The sequence below is a fragment of the Vigna umbellata genome, chromosome 4, assembly GCF_029865625.1.
Source record: "Vigna umbellata cultivar VRB3 chromosome 4, Vumbellata_1.0, whole genome shotgun sequence".
NCBI classification, from domain to species: Eukaryota; Viridiplantae; Streptophyta; class Magnoliopsida; order Fabales; family Fabaceae; genus Vigna; species Vigna umbellata.
The window spans coordinates 48,939,783-48,957,210 of NC_142168.1; the positions used below are offsets into that span (position 1 = coordinate 48,939,783).

The 17,428-nt window shown below is 33.7% G+C and overlaps 1 protein-coding gene across 1 annotated transcript; it reads left to right on the plus strand.

The window, feature by feature from the left end:
* The first annotated feature begins 15,249 nt into the window (after positions 1 to 15,249).
* Positions 15,250 to 16,657, plus strand: LOC148200459 (uncharacterized). Its single transcript, XM_088114599.1, has 4 exons — positions 15,250 to 16,155; positions 16,256 to 16,304; positions 16,387 to 16,482; positions 16,568 to 16,657. The coding sequence occupies exons 1-4, from the start codon at positions 16,067 to 16,069 to the stop codon at positions 16,655 to 16,657; spliced, it is 324 nt and encodes a 107-aa protein (XP_087970725.1). The 5' UTR covers positions 15,250 to 16,066.
* The last annotated feature ends 771 nt before the right edge of the window (positions 16,658 to 17,428 follow it).

Here is a 17,428-nt window from a genome sequence, read left to right on the forward strand (position 1 = left end):
AATCTGCCTCACATAGTTGAAAAATGTTCCCTGCCAATCGGTTGTTCAAAGTTGGCCAAGTAGTTTGTATACAGAGTCCTGATATCTGCACCGAAGAAAAACAACACTAGAATTTTGAACGGTCAGAAAAATGTAGCTGAAATTTTAGTTTGAGTTGAGGCCAGACGACCGAGCGAGTGAGACCGTTCGGTCTTGATGTATCTGCTTTAGAGTCTTATGACCTGCAAGATAATACCAAGAATATAGATGTGACCGCTCGGTCGAAATGTTGAGGCCAGACGACCGAGCGAGTGAGACCGTTCGGTCTTGATGTTGATGTAACTACTTTAGAGTCTTATGACCTGCATAAAAGAACAATAGAAGATGTGGATGATGACCATATGAATTATCACTGCTCGGGGAGGTGCTAGCTAAATAAGAGTTGAGGTGCCTGTTTTGTTTCGGTATTCAACTATATTCTTACACTTGTTTTGATGCTTTGAAGTTTATCGGTAAGGACCAAATGTTGCCTGATTCATGGTCACTGTTGTAGTGCTCATGGACACTTTCAAAGATGCAATCATGCTCTATGATTGTTACTGGATCAAGCATTTGTTCAAGTGAAGGGCGCATGCGGCAAGGATCTCGGGCACCTCGTCGTCGTGTTCAGTGGCTATTGCGGCGCTCGTCCTAAGTGGTTACGAGGCCCGTTTTAGGGTCAAGCGGATGCCAGCTAGGCACTGGTCATGGGCGATAAGGTTGTGGGCTTCGTGATAGGACCTATCAATGCTTCCCATGAGGGCACAGACCACTGCGAAGGGGTCGTCGGTGGGTAAGATTAGATTGAAGGTTTTAATGAGCGTATTCTTAGTCGTGCAGGAAGACACGAACGAGCCATCGAATGCGAGGATGCTGATGAAGGGGCGATAGTTTCATTGATAGCGAGAGTCACCAATGATGAGAAAACCGGTCACGCGGTGGTCATCATCGAGGAGATAGATCCGCTCAGTTTTGGTAGCAGAAGGGGAGACCTTCCCGAAGAGGAGAATGATTGGGCGATCTGCTTGGCGGTCTCGCGTGGGAGTCCACCATGCAACCGACAAGTTTTCCGCGGACGAGTTTGCTCAAGCAACTGGTTAGCTAGACCTGCCCATGACTTCAGCGGCGACACCAATATGATGAGCCTTTCCGAATGTAGACTCAAGATAAATGACCAATACCTGAATATTCCTTCAAATCCAAGAAAATGGTGGGCGCGCCATTGAACTATGTTTGTCCCTGAATCCTAATTAGTATGGCCGACCGGCAGATGCCTCTGGAGGCCGAGTCCCTGAGGCTAGAATTTGTCGAGAAGTTGAAGCCTTTGGAGGCCGAATTGTTGGCTGAATATCTGCGAAACCTGAAAATTTGATGCCAAATTTGGCTAAGTGCCTGCAAGGTTAGATTATGGAATTACCTAAGACCAAGGTATGGCCGAGCAGCTAAATTCGAATGGCCAATCACAAAAGCTTGGGCCTAATGAACGAACGTACTAGGCCGAGCGTAGCATATTCTTAGTCGTGCAGGAAGACACGAAAGAGCCATCGAATGCGAGGATGCTGATGAAGGGGCGATAGTTTCATTGATAGTGAGCGTCACCAATGATGAGAAAACCGGTCACGCGGTGGTCATCATCGAGGAGATAGATCCACTCAGTTTTGGTAGCAGAAGGGGAGACCTTCCCGAAGAAGAGAATGATTGGGCGATCTGCTTGGCAGTCTCGCGTGGGAGTCCACCATGCAACCGACAAGTTTTACGCGGACGAGTTTGCTCAAGCAACTGGTTAGCTAGACTTGCCCATGACTTCAGTGACGACACCAATATGATGAGCCTTTCCGAATGTAGACTCAAGATAAATGGCCAATACCTGAATATTCCTTCAAATCCAAGAAAATGGTGGGCGCGCCATTGAACTATGTTTGTCCCCGAATCCTGATTAGTATGGCTGACCGGCAGATGCCTCTGGAGGCCGAGTCCCTGAGGCTAGAATTTGCCGAGAAGTGGAAGCCTTTGGAGGCCGAATTGTTGGCTGAATATCTGCGAAGCCTGAAAATTTGATGCCAAATTTGGCTAAGTGCCTGCAAGGCTAGATTATGGATCTACCTAAGACCAAAGTATGGCCGAGCCGCTAAATTCGAATGGCCAATCACAAAAGCTTGGGCCTAATGACCGAACGTACTAGGCCGAGCGATTGAATGATGAAGACTGAATGGCCGTGTGAGCGAGGCCAATCGGCAGAACGGTCGAGACCGATTTGTTGTGTTGACGAGACCAGGCGTTAAAGGTTGAACGATCGGTAGAGTACTTGTAAGGCCAGATTTGAGAGTACTTGAGGGCATCGTAAGGCCGATCTGCCGGTAGGTTGAGGCTAACCGGTTGAGAGGTCGAGGTCGAAGGGCCGAAAGCTGGATGCCATATTTGGCAAAGTAGCTAAGGCCTTATGGCCGAATGGTTGAGGTCTAAGACTTACCTTGAAGACCGACCGACCGAATAGTTGAGCACCAATTTTGCTAATAGCTTGAGGCCGAACAGTCGAATCCCGAATGGCAGATTGCCAAATGATATATCTCGTCAGGCCGAGAAGCTAGGATTGAGTCGAGGCCGAACGTTTAAGGCCATCGGAAGCCAAGGAGGCCGGACAGGTGAGGCTTTTAGAGGCCAAGATGAGGCCTAACGGCCAGACGAACAAGGCAGGGAATCGAATGGTTAAAGAAGTGAGGCCGTGAAGCCGAATCATCATGGCTGAACGGCTGAGCCCTTAAGGTGTCCAAGCCGAGGCCGAACAACTTAGGCCTTAGGAGGCCCTGTTGAGATCGAACGTCGGATGCCCGAAAGGTGGAGGCCGAACGCTGAGGCCTTAAGGTGTCCATGCCGAGGCCGAACGACTTAGGCCTTAGGAGGCCCTGTTGAAACTGAACGTCTGATGCTAGAAAGGTGGATGCAGAACGGCTGAGGCCTTAAGGTTTCCACGCCGAGGCCGAACGGCTTAGGCCTTAGGAGGCCCTGTTGAAATTGAACGTCTGATGCCCGAAAGCTGGATGTCAAACGGTTGAGGCCTTAAGGTGTTCAGCCGAGGCTGAACGACTGTGATTTCACGGTCGAATGGCCGAGAGCTGAGGCTGGATGCCAGGACCATGTAACGGTCGAATGGTTTAATCCAAAAAATCGATCACATCACCTGAGTGGCCTTTTGGCCGAACAAGCTTGACTCAATGGCCGAACGACTTAGCCAGCGAGGTTGGGTCAAGGGAGCCAAGCGGAAGGGGTTGATAGGTTGGCGTTCTTTTGAAGCATCACTCACGGGTTGTTGCGGCTAAGTGGGAATGATAGCTCGGCCCCACGGTAGACGCCAAAATGTTTCGGCAGGATTTAGAACCCTAATCCAAAACATTCAAAGTTGTCTGCTCCGATGTTCAGTTGTGTTGTTTTCTCTCTTCTCCTTATCCAAGCCGCAAGGGAGGGTGCCTGCAAAAGACACTCTGACGCTCAAGTCAGTGATCTCGCGTAGTAATCTTGTAATCAAGATTAGTTATCAGAGCTCTAAGTTCAGTTCCAAGTTACTTGTCGTCCTTGCTAGACAAATATTTATAAATTATAATGGGCTTACCGTTAGGTCTGACTCATTAACTACCAATGAATGACAATATTAATTGTCAATAAATGACAATTATTTTCATTAGTTCCCCGGCAGTTATTACTTTTAATTACCTTAACGGCTGATTTAACAGATCGGTTCATTGACTTGAGAGATATCATCGGTCGGGATGATTTTACCGATCGGTTCATTGACCTGAGAGGTATCATCGGGCGAGCGACTCTTCTGCATCTTTACCATTCGGTCGGCTATGAGCCCATAGTAACAATATGTATGTGCTGGTTTTGCAAGTAAATTGAATTAAATTAGAAAGGTGACATTGGGTCCTAAAGATGACGTTGTGCCTTTTAAGATGGTTTGTGAAAGATTCAAATACAAGGCCTGCATTGAGCCACACATGAAGAAACCTTCACTAGAAGGAAGCCTCAGGCCTAGAATTGATAGTTGAGCCTGAAAAGAAAACCTACTTGGGAAGGAAAACTCCATTACTGAAACACCAAGTTAGAAGCCTAAGCACAGAGAAAATCCACCTAGGGAGAAAACCTCATGGTTGATTAACATCATGGGAGCTAAAGCAACACACTTAAAGTCTATAAAACAAGAGCATGTCTGTATTGTTTACATGTCAGTTTTGTACACTATTTCAAAGAGAGCGAGTGACTTAGTACAGTTCTTAGGCACACATTGTAGTATCTTTAGAGAGAACTATGAGAACATAAAAGCTACTTCATGCTCTTGTATTGGAAATCATTGTGAGCCGTTAACTTCTGCGTAGTTAGGATTGCATGTAATTTCTCTAAACTTTTTGTATTGTACTTGATTTAGTATGTATTATGTTATTGCTTTACGTGTTGGTTATTTGATTTGCTTTCATTATTTTGATAACTTTATTGATCATCTTACTTCATCGACTTAAATGCAGTGGAAACCAGGGTAAGTTTAGATTCAAGTAAATTTCCTAATTCTTGATAGATGATAGGAATGAATCTACGATTTTAGTTAGTTTAATCAATCTTGTTGATTAATGCAAGAAGTCAGGTAAGAATCATACTAATATGATAATCTTAAGTTCTAAAACTTCATAATTAATTTAGAATTACATTAAAAAGTACTTATTTTTGCAATAAAATTTAAGATAAATTTCTTGTAAAGAATATAATTAATTCTTTAAATAATTATTAATTCTATAATCCTTTAAATATATATTAATTCTTTTATAAATATAGAATTATTAATTAGGATTCGTCATATACGTTAACAGTAACATTTATAAATTTAATAGATAAAAATGTTCATACTTTAGAAAAGTTATATTTAAAGAAATCAATATATTTTAATAATATTATTATTTGATATTGCATACTTTATTCTGAAAAATATAAATTGGATTTTAATAACATATAGTAGTGTACTATTATTTCCCAACTTTTACTTACTTATATCTAGTATCTATAGAAAATTCGTGCCTCGTGCAGAACAACGAATAAAGTTATACTTGAATAGTTTGAGGTTAGGTACAATGCATTATTCATCACAGCAATGGCATATTCTCAAAGAATTATCAAACTTTTTTTCTTACAACCAATTAAAATTTTTCAAAATTTTAAATCCAATTAAATATATGTATACTACGTAAGTATTACTCATTTACCTTATGTAAGAGTTACGTCAGACAATTTAATTTTTTTATTAGTTCCATTGTTAATACGTATCAAACTCCATAAGAAATTTTTTAATACAATCATAACTTGTTTTTACCTTAATTTTTTTATTAGATTTGATCATTTATTTTAGGGTGTTCTTAGTCCCTAAACTGTCAAGCAATTTTGGTTTTCGTTCTTCTTCGAAATGTTTGTTCATTTTAGTCCTCTTAGTTTTGAAACTCTTATGTTTAGTCCTTGAAACTGAACAAAGTTAAGTTTTCTTTGATGTGGCAAACAGTAAGCCCACGTATGATGCCACATTTCCTTGTATGTGTGTGTCACGTTACTTTTTTTTTTTTTTACTTTTTTTTTAAATGTCACCAACTCAGAAACGCTTACCTTCTCCAAACAGAAACCCTAATCCTCCTCTGCCGTCAGCCATGTCGCGCCACTACAAGGTCGTCACTGTCGAAAAGCTATCATCAACACCACGAATCCTTCAAGCTCACATCGGACCACCACCATTAGCAATCATTCGTCGTCGTCGCGAGCCTCTACAACCTTCATCATCAGATCGCACAAACAACCCCCTAGTCGCCGTGAGTTCAAAGCGCGAGCCATCCTTCATCGTCCTTCACCGTCAATGTCGCCGCAGTCGTCGTAGAGACCACCCAGAGCTCTTTCTTCGCGTCGCAAGCGACGTCGTTCAACCACCTTCCATAACCAAAGGGGCAAATCACCAACAACATCATCCTTTTCCCAAATCGCTAGCAACACGAGTTTCGAGGGGTAATCCGAGTATAGAATGTGCATCTCCATTTGGAGGGATTCACAATGAACTACTACATAAACATATGACATTTGGAAATACTTTTCTCTATAGTGTTTTCTTTTCAGATTTTTGTGGCAAGTTCCTTTTCTTTCTATCTTTCTTTTTCTTGATTAAAGGGGAGGTTGTGAGGTTTTCTTTTTCATGTGAGTAATTATTATCGGCCAAGTATGTGCGGGTCAGTTTGAGATACACAACACCAGAAGTTTCATGAACAAGTTTTACTATAGCAACCTACAGTGGGTGGATTTTATTTTCCTTATTTGAATGAGGAATTTTAAACTATGTAGAATTTTCAACCATTTATGTTTCTCAGAAGGAACATTATAATATTGGAAGTGTAATTTAGCCATATTATTTCCATGTGGTTGATTGGATTGAACCTAGGATTGGTTTTACTAGAGATTTCAGTTTGTACCTTCGATTATTATGGTGGCGTATGCATAGAAAATGGATGAAAATGGAGAATTAGGGGAGGGAACAGTGGTGGGTGTGATGAGCGAAAGTTTTGAGTGATTGGGGGAGAAGAAGGAAGGGTTTGGAAAAAACGTGACAAATACTTAATTTCATTTTAGAAGAAGAAAAGTAACGTGACACAGGAAGATGACATCACACGTGGGCTCGCCGTTTGCCATAACAAAGAAAACTTAACACCGTTCAATTTTAAGGACTAAACATAAGAGTTTCACAACTAAGAGGACTAAAATGAACAAAACCTTTCGAAGAGAGACGAAAATCAAAATCACTTGATAGTTTAGGGACTAAAAACATATTTAACCCTTTATTTTATGCTTGCAAATTGAATACATATTAAAAAATTTACAAAAAAACTCAACCTTAAAATAGTTGGATTTTCTTGATATTTAGAGATTTACCCTATAATAATGTACTTGCATCCAAAATATTATAACAAAATCATTAGTGTTTAAGAATTTTATCACATCATGAAACATAGGATAAATTGAAAAGCATGTTTAATAAGTATTTTGATCTTAATATTTGTAAGATTTATTCATTGTGATTCTTTAAATGTTTTTATTTTTGTTTCGATTCTTATTTTATTTAAAATAATTTTATGTGATTTTTTTGGTTAAATTGGTGTTAATACTTTATTTTATAGATATTGAGCATAAATTTGCGAACCAGTAACAATATCTTAAGGGTGACTTAAAAGTTTTAGTTAGTCAAAATTGAATCTCTTACGGTTTAAAAAGAGGAAATATATTGAAATAAATTTAAATTTTAGGTTTTATTAATAACTTTGTTTAAATATTATTTTATTAGTTTTTGGGTCTAGTAACATTTAATTTTATTTGATAGAGATAAAGTAGAGATACGTAGTTATGATTTTTGGTTTATCTAGGTACAATATTATTTTATGATAGATTAAGCAGATTTTATTTTTAAGATAGTTGATATTTTATTTTCAAATTTTATTTTTATTCCCATAATATTGTAAGTGTCACGACTATTTAAAGCATTCAATTATCAATGAATAATAAGACTCAATTTTAGGAAAATATTTGAGTATGTGTATTGTGAATTTTCTTAACAATGGTATCAGAGCCAATGGTTCGTCTTGGTGACCGACTCAGACAAGTCTAATGATCCCTATACCGAAAGTCTTCCTAGCAAAGGGTATTCAGGTAAGCGAGTTCCGTTAAGATACGACGGTTGGAAAGGACTACTCGTGGTTGTGGTTGGTTGGGAATGCTTCTGTTGGAGGAGAAGTGTACCTATGTGGAAGGGACTCACCCTTGAGGGGGAGATGTTGGGAATCCAAGTGTGAGTTTAAGTCCCACATTGGATAAAAATAAAAAAGTAGAGTACCTTATAAAGGTGAAAGACCCATTAACCCATTGCCTTAAGATTTTGGGTAAAGAGTGGTGTTGATCCCTTATATAGTTGGCTCCAATATTATTGGTGTTTGTGTAACCCACAGGTTTCCCCTCAATAGACCAAACAGTAGTATAGTAATGAATGTGACACAGAGTTATTATTTTTATTCCCATAATATTGTAAGTGTCACGACTATTTAAAGCCTTCAATTATCAATGAATAATAAGACTCAATTTTAGTATGTCTATTAGGTCAAATAGGAACATATTTATAATGTGATTGTATGTAAGTTTTGAGTTTTTTTTTTCCACTTTTTTCTTTCCTTTTTTCATTCTTCACCATCTACACTTACCACCTTCAACCACCTCCTTTTCTCTCTCTCCTTTCCACCATCTACAATTACCATGAACAAAATAACCATTTTACATAACATAACAACACCTTTCCTAAATCATACGAAGATTCCAAACCCTAACTCATGATTCTTTTTTGGCGATCTTTGTTGGACAAAATTTTCCAATACATTGGAACTGTGGCTCACATTGATGAAGAAGTCATAGCCAAAGGCCTACAACAACCCAATTCTCCATGTTTTGCTAGTTCCTAATGTTTGAGGCTCCATTTTACATTTTATTAGGAATGTTGATGGGAGCTAGGAACATGTTTGGATTCGCTTCCTCAATGGTGAAAGGTGAAGGGAGAAGAAAACAAAATAAAAATCCAAATGATAAAAACTTTTAAAAGACTTTTTAAATGTATATTATAATTTTACTATGAGATTTTTTCCAAATAAATCGAGGTTTTCTCAAATTCTACGCACCTCCTTTTATTTAAAAATATTATATTCAAACTCTTTCACATCACACAGACTCATAAGTTTTTTTAAATATTACACCTATTGACATAAAATAAAGTACAAAAATTAGTTTAATGAAGATAAAAATAAAAATGTGTTAGTGTAGTTATTAAAAACTCATTACGAGAGAATGTTGGATTTTAGCTACCAAAAGATAGTTTGAGAATGGATAAGTTGGATAGATTCTTTGTTTGGATTAGGTGGAAAAGTACATTAGTGGGAATGAGTGAAGATTTCAACCAAATTCCATGAATATTTCATATTGGAAAGGTGACCAGTTTGGAGCACATAATTTTCAGTCAAACTTTCTAACAAACTCACTGTGATTACATCCAATGAATTCTCTTCAAGTTGCCCTAAGTCGTGCACAGATGGAAAACAAGGCTCAGGCCTATCCCAAATTTTAATTAAGTGTCATTTTCAATTTAATTATTTCTGCTCATTCATACATTCATAAGGATGAAAAGTTTTAAGTCTAATACAGAAGATGATTAATTCATATTGACTAAAGCATTCAAAGTTATAGAGCTAAAGATTCCCAATTTAATTAAAAAATTTAAATATGTCTTTAGTCTTTAAATTTAAATATAAATTGTATTTTATTTATGTTTCAAATTTTAATACATTTTATTTATTTTTAAAATTGAAAAATGAACTAATATAGTGATTTTAATCAAACTATATTAATTTTTTAATATCTTAAAATGCATTATAAACTTAAATTAGATCGGAAATATGTTAAATTTGGTATAAACTCTTTAAACACCAATCGTGTTTTAACACATTAAAAAAGTTCAACACAATTAGATTAAAAAGACTATCCTTTAATTTTTAAAGTTTAGAAAAAAAATTGTATCAAAATAAATGTTATATGAATATATTTATTAAAATTGATATTTTTATTAAATATGATTTTAACAAAATTAAATTTATTTCTATTTCTATTTATATTCTGACTTTTATTTAAAATTGTTTTCAAATTTTAATTTTTATAAAATTGTTTAAAACTATTTTAAAATTTTATGATTGAATTTTAAAATTACATTTTTAATAATAAATGCATCTATAGATTCTTAAAATGATATCAATTGTGCGTAAACGAAAAGAAACAGGTCAACTAATTAAATATTAAAAAAGTATATTTTGCCTTCAATGTTTCAATTGAATTGATTGAGTTACTGAAATATTAGAATCATGTAGTTTATTTTAGTTGAAAGTTATCTACATAACTTTGATTTTTCTGAGAAAAATTCTAACAGTTAAAATCTGGAAACTAAAACGATCTGAAAACTAAAATCTTAAAAGTAGAAACTTCAAGAACTCAAACATGGTAATTAATTAAATATTTTTTTAAAACATAAATATAAAAGTTAGTGATTGATTCATGTCTTATGTGCATTAAATGAGTTGTCTTTTGTTCTTGTCCGTTTATGAATTGGATTGCAACTTTAGAAGCTAATGTGGACACTCACGAAAGCGACTAACATCTCATAAGCATTTCAAGAAAAATTTCATTCTCATATCATGTTATTCTCCACAAACTTTATACTTTACAATGGTCCTACATTCTCACATATCATCACTCCAATTCTTAAGTTATGCTACTATGTGTTTGGATAATTCATATTGAAAATAAAGGTCTATAAATTATATATAGAGGTTTGCTAACGCGCATACGCATGTTTTTTATTTAGTATATTTTAGCAATGTGTACCGGATTTTAGTAGACAAAAACATCCTTATATATAATGGATTCTAAGTTTTAAGATTAAGAGTATTTTAATAATTTTCATTCTCAAAACTAAAAAAAAAACTCAAACTCTTGCTCACCTTCCTCGTTCCTCTCAACCCTTTCTCTTTCATCTTTGTCACTCCAACATTTTCTCTGTCAAGTGTGAAAGAGAAAAGATTGAAATGAGAGAGGTGAGTAAGGATTTGAGATTTTTTTCTAGTTTCAAGAATGAAAATTATTAAAATACCCTTAACCTTAAAACTTGTAATCCATGATATATAAGAACATTTTTGTCTATTAGTACACATTATTAAAATGTACCAACTGAAAAACAGGCATACATGCGTTAGCAAACCCATTCTATACATATATATATATATATATATATATATATATATATATATATATATATATATATATATATATATAAACTTATTTTAGTAAATTTTTACGATATATGGTTTATTTATGTAATATAACAATGCTTTATTTTATTTTGAATTTTTTTTTTATTTTTTGTTTTAGTATGTAAGATACTTATTTCCTTGTAATATGTAAACCGTTTGCTTTTAATCTCTATCTAATATTTTCTAAGAGGATTAATTACTACGCGTGCTAAAAAATTTAAAAAGACTAAACGAAATTATTAATACCCAAATAACTAGTTAGCTATTAATTCTAGCAAGCACAAGCATGGAATTTTCTTGTATATAACCAAAAACAAAGCATGAAGAACTTAGGAACTTCAATGTAAAACAACACATAGATTTCTATTCAGTGAAATGGTAAATATACATAATAACTTAGACAATTACTATAGTATATAATCTGTGAAATTCTATAAATTGGAAAAGATTAATCACTTCTTGTTTTGCATATTTAAAGCAGCAAAAGGAACATAAAAACTCAAAAGTGAGGTAAAGAACAAGAATATAGAGTACGAAAGTTAAAAGTAGAATTCAATTCGTAAAGATATATCCTAACAAAAACTGTAGGAGCTTCTTGATTAATATTTCTAACTAGTTAATGAATATTAAAAATTTGGATACAAGAATATTCAATTAGATGCTTTAAATTTCCTTTGAATAATGTAAACAAAAGTTGCAATCTTTTTTCTTTTGTGTTGTAGTTCATTTTTTGTCTTTGTGTACAAGGTTTAATTCACCAATATATGTATGAAAATGAAAGAACACATTCAGTCTAAGGACTTAAAAGCAAAATGGGTTTTTTATTTACAACATTATCCAATTTTCTCTTTACAACAATTAGTTTTAACTTATCTAGCATGTCTAGTTCATGAGCCATTGCATGAAAATTAGACAAATGATTTTCTCATATCCCAGCATAGAGTGCTAAATAAGTTTGGAGAAGAAAAATAGATTACAAAAAGCACATTATGTGATGAAAAAATAAATGTAAATGTTTTATAACTTCTGTCAACGCTTGAATTCTTTGAAAAGTGGAAGATACCCTTAAAAGAAGGGTTCAATTAATTGTGCCTTTTTAGGTGGCTTTTAACTTAAAATTTTAACATTCTAAGTTAATAAATTTGTATTCTTTTAATTATATATTAATCAACTTATTCATTGTTATACATTATTATACCGTAGTTTATATATAAATACCTACCATCTCTTATTTAAATGAGATTCTCTTTATATTGATATATTTTTTGAATGAAAATATTTTTAACTGAGTTCCATCACTTTGTTTATATTATTCTGAGTCAATAATCAACACAAACCATCAATTTTAATACTCCTAATTGATAATTTGAAGAATAGAAGGATCTTCAACCAAAGAATAATATTTATATCATTAGTCTTAAGGGATGTCATATTTCTAAATATATTAGTGTAATTAATATTAACTTATTGTCGTTGAATTAAGAAGAGAGAGTGTTTATAAATATTGTTGAAATCCATGTGGTAGAAGTACAACAAAATTTTGAAGTAAATTTCACTAATAGTTGGTAGTGTTGACAAAATCGGTCATCCGATTCGGTTCGTCACGGGTTAGCTACTTAGTGTGTTAACCCAAACCTACTTATTTAATAGCGAGCTGAAAAAAATTCTAACTCAGCCTGGCCCATCACAATACAAAAAGATTAGAATTTTGAATACATAAATTTATGATATTTTGATCTCTTAAAACATTTTTTTCTTTATTCCATTTACAATACAATAAAAAAATGTTAACTACTAATATAAAAACATAAAATAATAAATAATTAAATTATATTGGGTAGGTTGGTGAACTACCTCGGCTCACCATGAGTTCAACCCGAGTAAACTGGTTATAAGTGAGCAACAACTGTACAATCTTTATGACAAGTTTTTACAAAAATATAAAAATAAAATAAAATTTAATTAAATATATTTTTAGTTTATAAACTTAAATTTGAAATTGAAATTCTATATTTTAATATATTTTATTTCTAAATATAAAAAATAAATAAATAAAGTTCTTTTAATTTAATATCATTATATGTTAAACTTTTTTATAATAATATTTAAAATGAAACATGTTAAATGGAATAAATCATTAAAAATTAATTTAAAATATCACATGAAAATATTTTTACATAATTATAATTTTATGTTTAAATTAATATTATGTCTAAATTTAAGAGCTATGTATTTAATTTTTTATATGAATTCAATCTCTTAGTGAATGAAGGATGAAGGAATGGTCGTATTACAAATCAAAACCTAAGCATTATTTTCTGAACTCATCGTTGACAGTATAGCCCAATACTGAAACAAACGTGTGCGTTCAAAAATACCGAAAATAGTATGAAGATGGCTTAGGTCGAATGAAAGCATCTTTGAAGAATAATTATTGGTTCAGTCAAAGAGTTGTGAATTGATAACTATGAACAATTTTTTTAGAAAAAAAAAAGACATAATAAAGTGATTGCATATTTTCAAAGTGTTATTTCTTTTTTTCTTCTTCTAATTATTATGACAAAAATAAAAAAGACATTAATCCTCCTTTATTATGTTTCCTTCTGACATCGCAACTAAAATAAACCGATTAGAATAATAATATAATTAAAACAAAAAAATAGATGTAGCATGCTATATTCTAATTAAAATTAGAATTGTACGTGGATAATATACGTAAGAAAGAATTTTTATTAAAGGTAATCGTATATTATCAAGATAAAACTCTAAATTTAATTAGACAATGATAAAAATTACCTCATGCTATATTTAACCCTTTTTTTTCAATATAAGTATATGAAAATAAGTTAGTATTTGTTTATTATTAGTGCATCAAAATATTTTTATGTCGGTTATAACAGCACAAAAAATTTCACCTTTAAATTTTCATGAAAGTGTAATCACCATGTTAGAAATGACCTTTAACATAATGTGTATAATGTCTAATTACCGAAAATTCAACATTAAAAATGATCGATGTTATTTTCGTAAATAAAAAAATTATTTAGATGTCGGTTATGGAGGGGTCCCAACGTTTAAATAGGTATACACATCGGTCTCCCTAATTGGACGCCAAAAATATGCAAGAAAATAAAGAAAAAATACTTTTTTATTATATATATGTAGTCTTTCCAGTACAACTATTTTTTCTTCCAACCTTAAGCTTCTTTTCAGGAAAAAAAGATACTACCATGAGATTAGGAACTATCCCTGCAACCTTTTTTCCAATTTATTTTCCAAAATTAAATTTAAATTTCATCACGATTGAATTTCCAACATTTTCAACATTGTGCATGAACTACAAAATTAGTTTGAAAGAGATAGCACTGCATGTTAACATTTGCTTTTCCAGGTTGGATTATTTTAAAAAGGAGACATGTGAACTTCAAATCACCAAATAACATTCATGATTTTTGATTTTCTCAACTTTCTTTTATGCTTTAAGATTTTTTTCTTTGTAGGCTGTAAAAAAGAAATCACTTTTTAAATATATTTATTCAATTTTTTAAGTAATAAATATGATATTATATAGTCATTAATACAAAACGGCAATAAAAATGCTATTATATGTAAGTCCAAATAAATAAAACTCATGACACTTTATATCAATAATTCTGAAATAAATAAATTTGAGTGTAATGTTGGTATGGATTAGATAAGGGATGATATTCGATAAAGAAAATAAGATGAAATGGATAAACGAAATTAAATTTAAAAGGTATTATAAATATTTAATTTGACTAAAAAATTATATTTTGATATTTATAAATTTTAGGTAAATCTAAAATTTTTAATTTTGTTTTTTTATGATATATTTGCTATCAGATTTAATAATAAAGTATATAAAGATCTAATTTATTATAAAAATAATTATTAATATAATTGACTGTTATACCAACTAAAGGGTAAAGTAAATGCACATAAAAATGTTTCACTCTTCTATCCAATGAATATTGTTAAAAAAGTTGTCATCATGTTTCTGAACATAATCCAAAGACAAAAGATAAGGACCTGAATATAGGCCTGACAAATACTGCTGTTTGCACAGAGGAGCAGAGGGGAGAGAAAAAAAGTTAACGACGTTTCTGTGTACTTAACGGAAGGGACTTGATTGAGGCAAATTTTAGTAAGTGGGGATACAATTGACACTTTTTTAAAAGGAGGGACTTAATTGACACAACTCACCAAAACTGGGGACAAAATAAGCTATTAAACCTAGTTATATTTAGATTGTTAGTTTCTAACAACTAAACTTTGTTGTTTTAGGTACATGGACATAGTAACTGTGACACCCGGGCACGGAGACGAGGGCGGGGAGTGACGCCGGTGCAAGAAGCATGGTGTAGGGGGCACAGACAAGGAGCGGCTCCTGGCAGCTTCGGGTGGAAGGGGTACATGGATGAATCGAACATACACCGGAATGAGAGGGATCTGGAGACTGTATAGGTATGGGACTATACGGTTGAAGGATAGCTTAAAGGAATTGATTTGACTACTCATATCACCAAAAATGCATTTGCTTTTCGGTAGCCTGACTCATAAGAACTCCATGGTTAAGCGTGCTTAGCCTGGAGCAATTCTGGGATGGGTGACCTTCCGGGAAGTTTTCCCGGAAAGTGTGCGAGTGAGGACAAAGCACACTGAAAAGCCTGGTGGTGATCTGTGGGGGCAGTCAACACTCCCTGTGAGTTGCCGGGGCGTTACAGATGGTATCAGAGCCTAGCCTCTCCCAGTACGGTGTGGTTCGAGGACGAACCAAGCGGAAGCTGGTGAGCATGTGACACCCGGGCACGGAGACGAGGGCGGGGAGTGACGCCGGTGCAAGAAGCATGGTGTAGGGGGCACAGACAAGGAGCGGCTCCTGGCAGCTTCGGGTGGAAGGGGTACATGGATGAATCGAACATACACCGGAATGAGAGGGATCTGGAGACTGTATAGGTATGGGACTATACGGTTGAAGGATAGCTTAAAGGAATTGATTTGACTACTCATATCACCAAAAATGCATTTGCTTTTCGGTAGCCTGACTCATAAGAACTCCATGGTTAAGCGTGCTTAGCCTGGAGCAATTCTGGGATGGGTGACCTTCCGGGAAGTTTTCCCGGTTGATGGTCATCATTCTCAAACAATGCAAAATTTTATGGTTTTGTTCACTACACAGAAGAATGAAAAATGATTTGAAAAACATGCTTCAAGGGTAAGTGTTTCTCTTTTTGTGTTTCAAATTCACGTTGACCTTAAATTTTTATGATGAATATAGTTATATTAATATTACCTTGTGTTTTCAACGTAAATAGAGTTGTGGGTAAACCCCAAGGTCAGCTAGTTCAAATCCTGTATCCAAAGGTTGTAAGTCATTTATAGTTCTTATTCATTTTCTATGTTACTAAATGATTTAAATGTTTGACTATTTAGTTTGTCATTTTAGTGTAACAAGCAGCTAGATTCATGGGAATGTGGCTTCTATGTCATGTCCTTGATTAAAACCATCATTCAAGCTAGCATTACATATGACTGGATTGAGGTAATGATGCTTACCTTCAATACATTACAAATGAAATTCAGCTTTGAACATATGCAAACATAATGAATTTTTCTCCATTTTGCAGTGTTTCAAGGATACATCTCCTGTACCCGAGGAGGAAATTAAAAAGATAAGACAAGAGTGGGCAACTTATCTTCTACAGAGATGGACTTAGGACCCATGCTCATGCCTTTAAGGAGACTTTTATTGTTTTTGAACATTAGTTAGCTTTAGTTTAAGTTTAAGTTTTAATAGTTTAGGTTTTGGATTGTTTTGAGATTGTTTAGTATTGCTAACGTAAAACGCATAAAATATGTTATATTATGATGTGCTGGGATCATTTTCTATTTTTCAGGTGTGGTTTTATTGTAAAAAAAATAATTTAAAAAAAATGAAGTAGACGTCGGTTAGTGCACATCTGACGTCTAATGGCATTCGTCAGTGCACTGTTCGACGTGTTCTTCGCTACAGTGGCGCTCAACACTTGATGACGTCGAAAAGTGAGTTAAATTTGACTTCTCTATAGACGTTGATTGAAGGAGATCCGACGTCTCTATATGTCCTGTCAACACCCAATTTCGTCCGGGTAAGTAAATAAATAAAAATAAAAAAAATAAGAGAATAATAATTAATGGTGGGTAAAAAAGATAATAACTATAATATCGGACACAATATTTTTGAAATGTTAGTTTAATATAGTAATAATTTGAATCAATATTATGCTAATAATTATAAACAATAATTAAAATAGTATATTAATATAATTTGCTGCATGAGTTGCTTTTAAAGAGGAAAATATGATTTTAAAAATGGACAAACTTTCTGACAATAATTATAATCAATTCTTGAATATTATTTGATTTCTTGGAACTAAAACATTTTCTTTCCCTATTTTGTTCATTGTCGTTTAATTTACAATTAAGGCAAGATTACCATAATATTACAA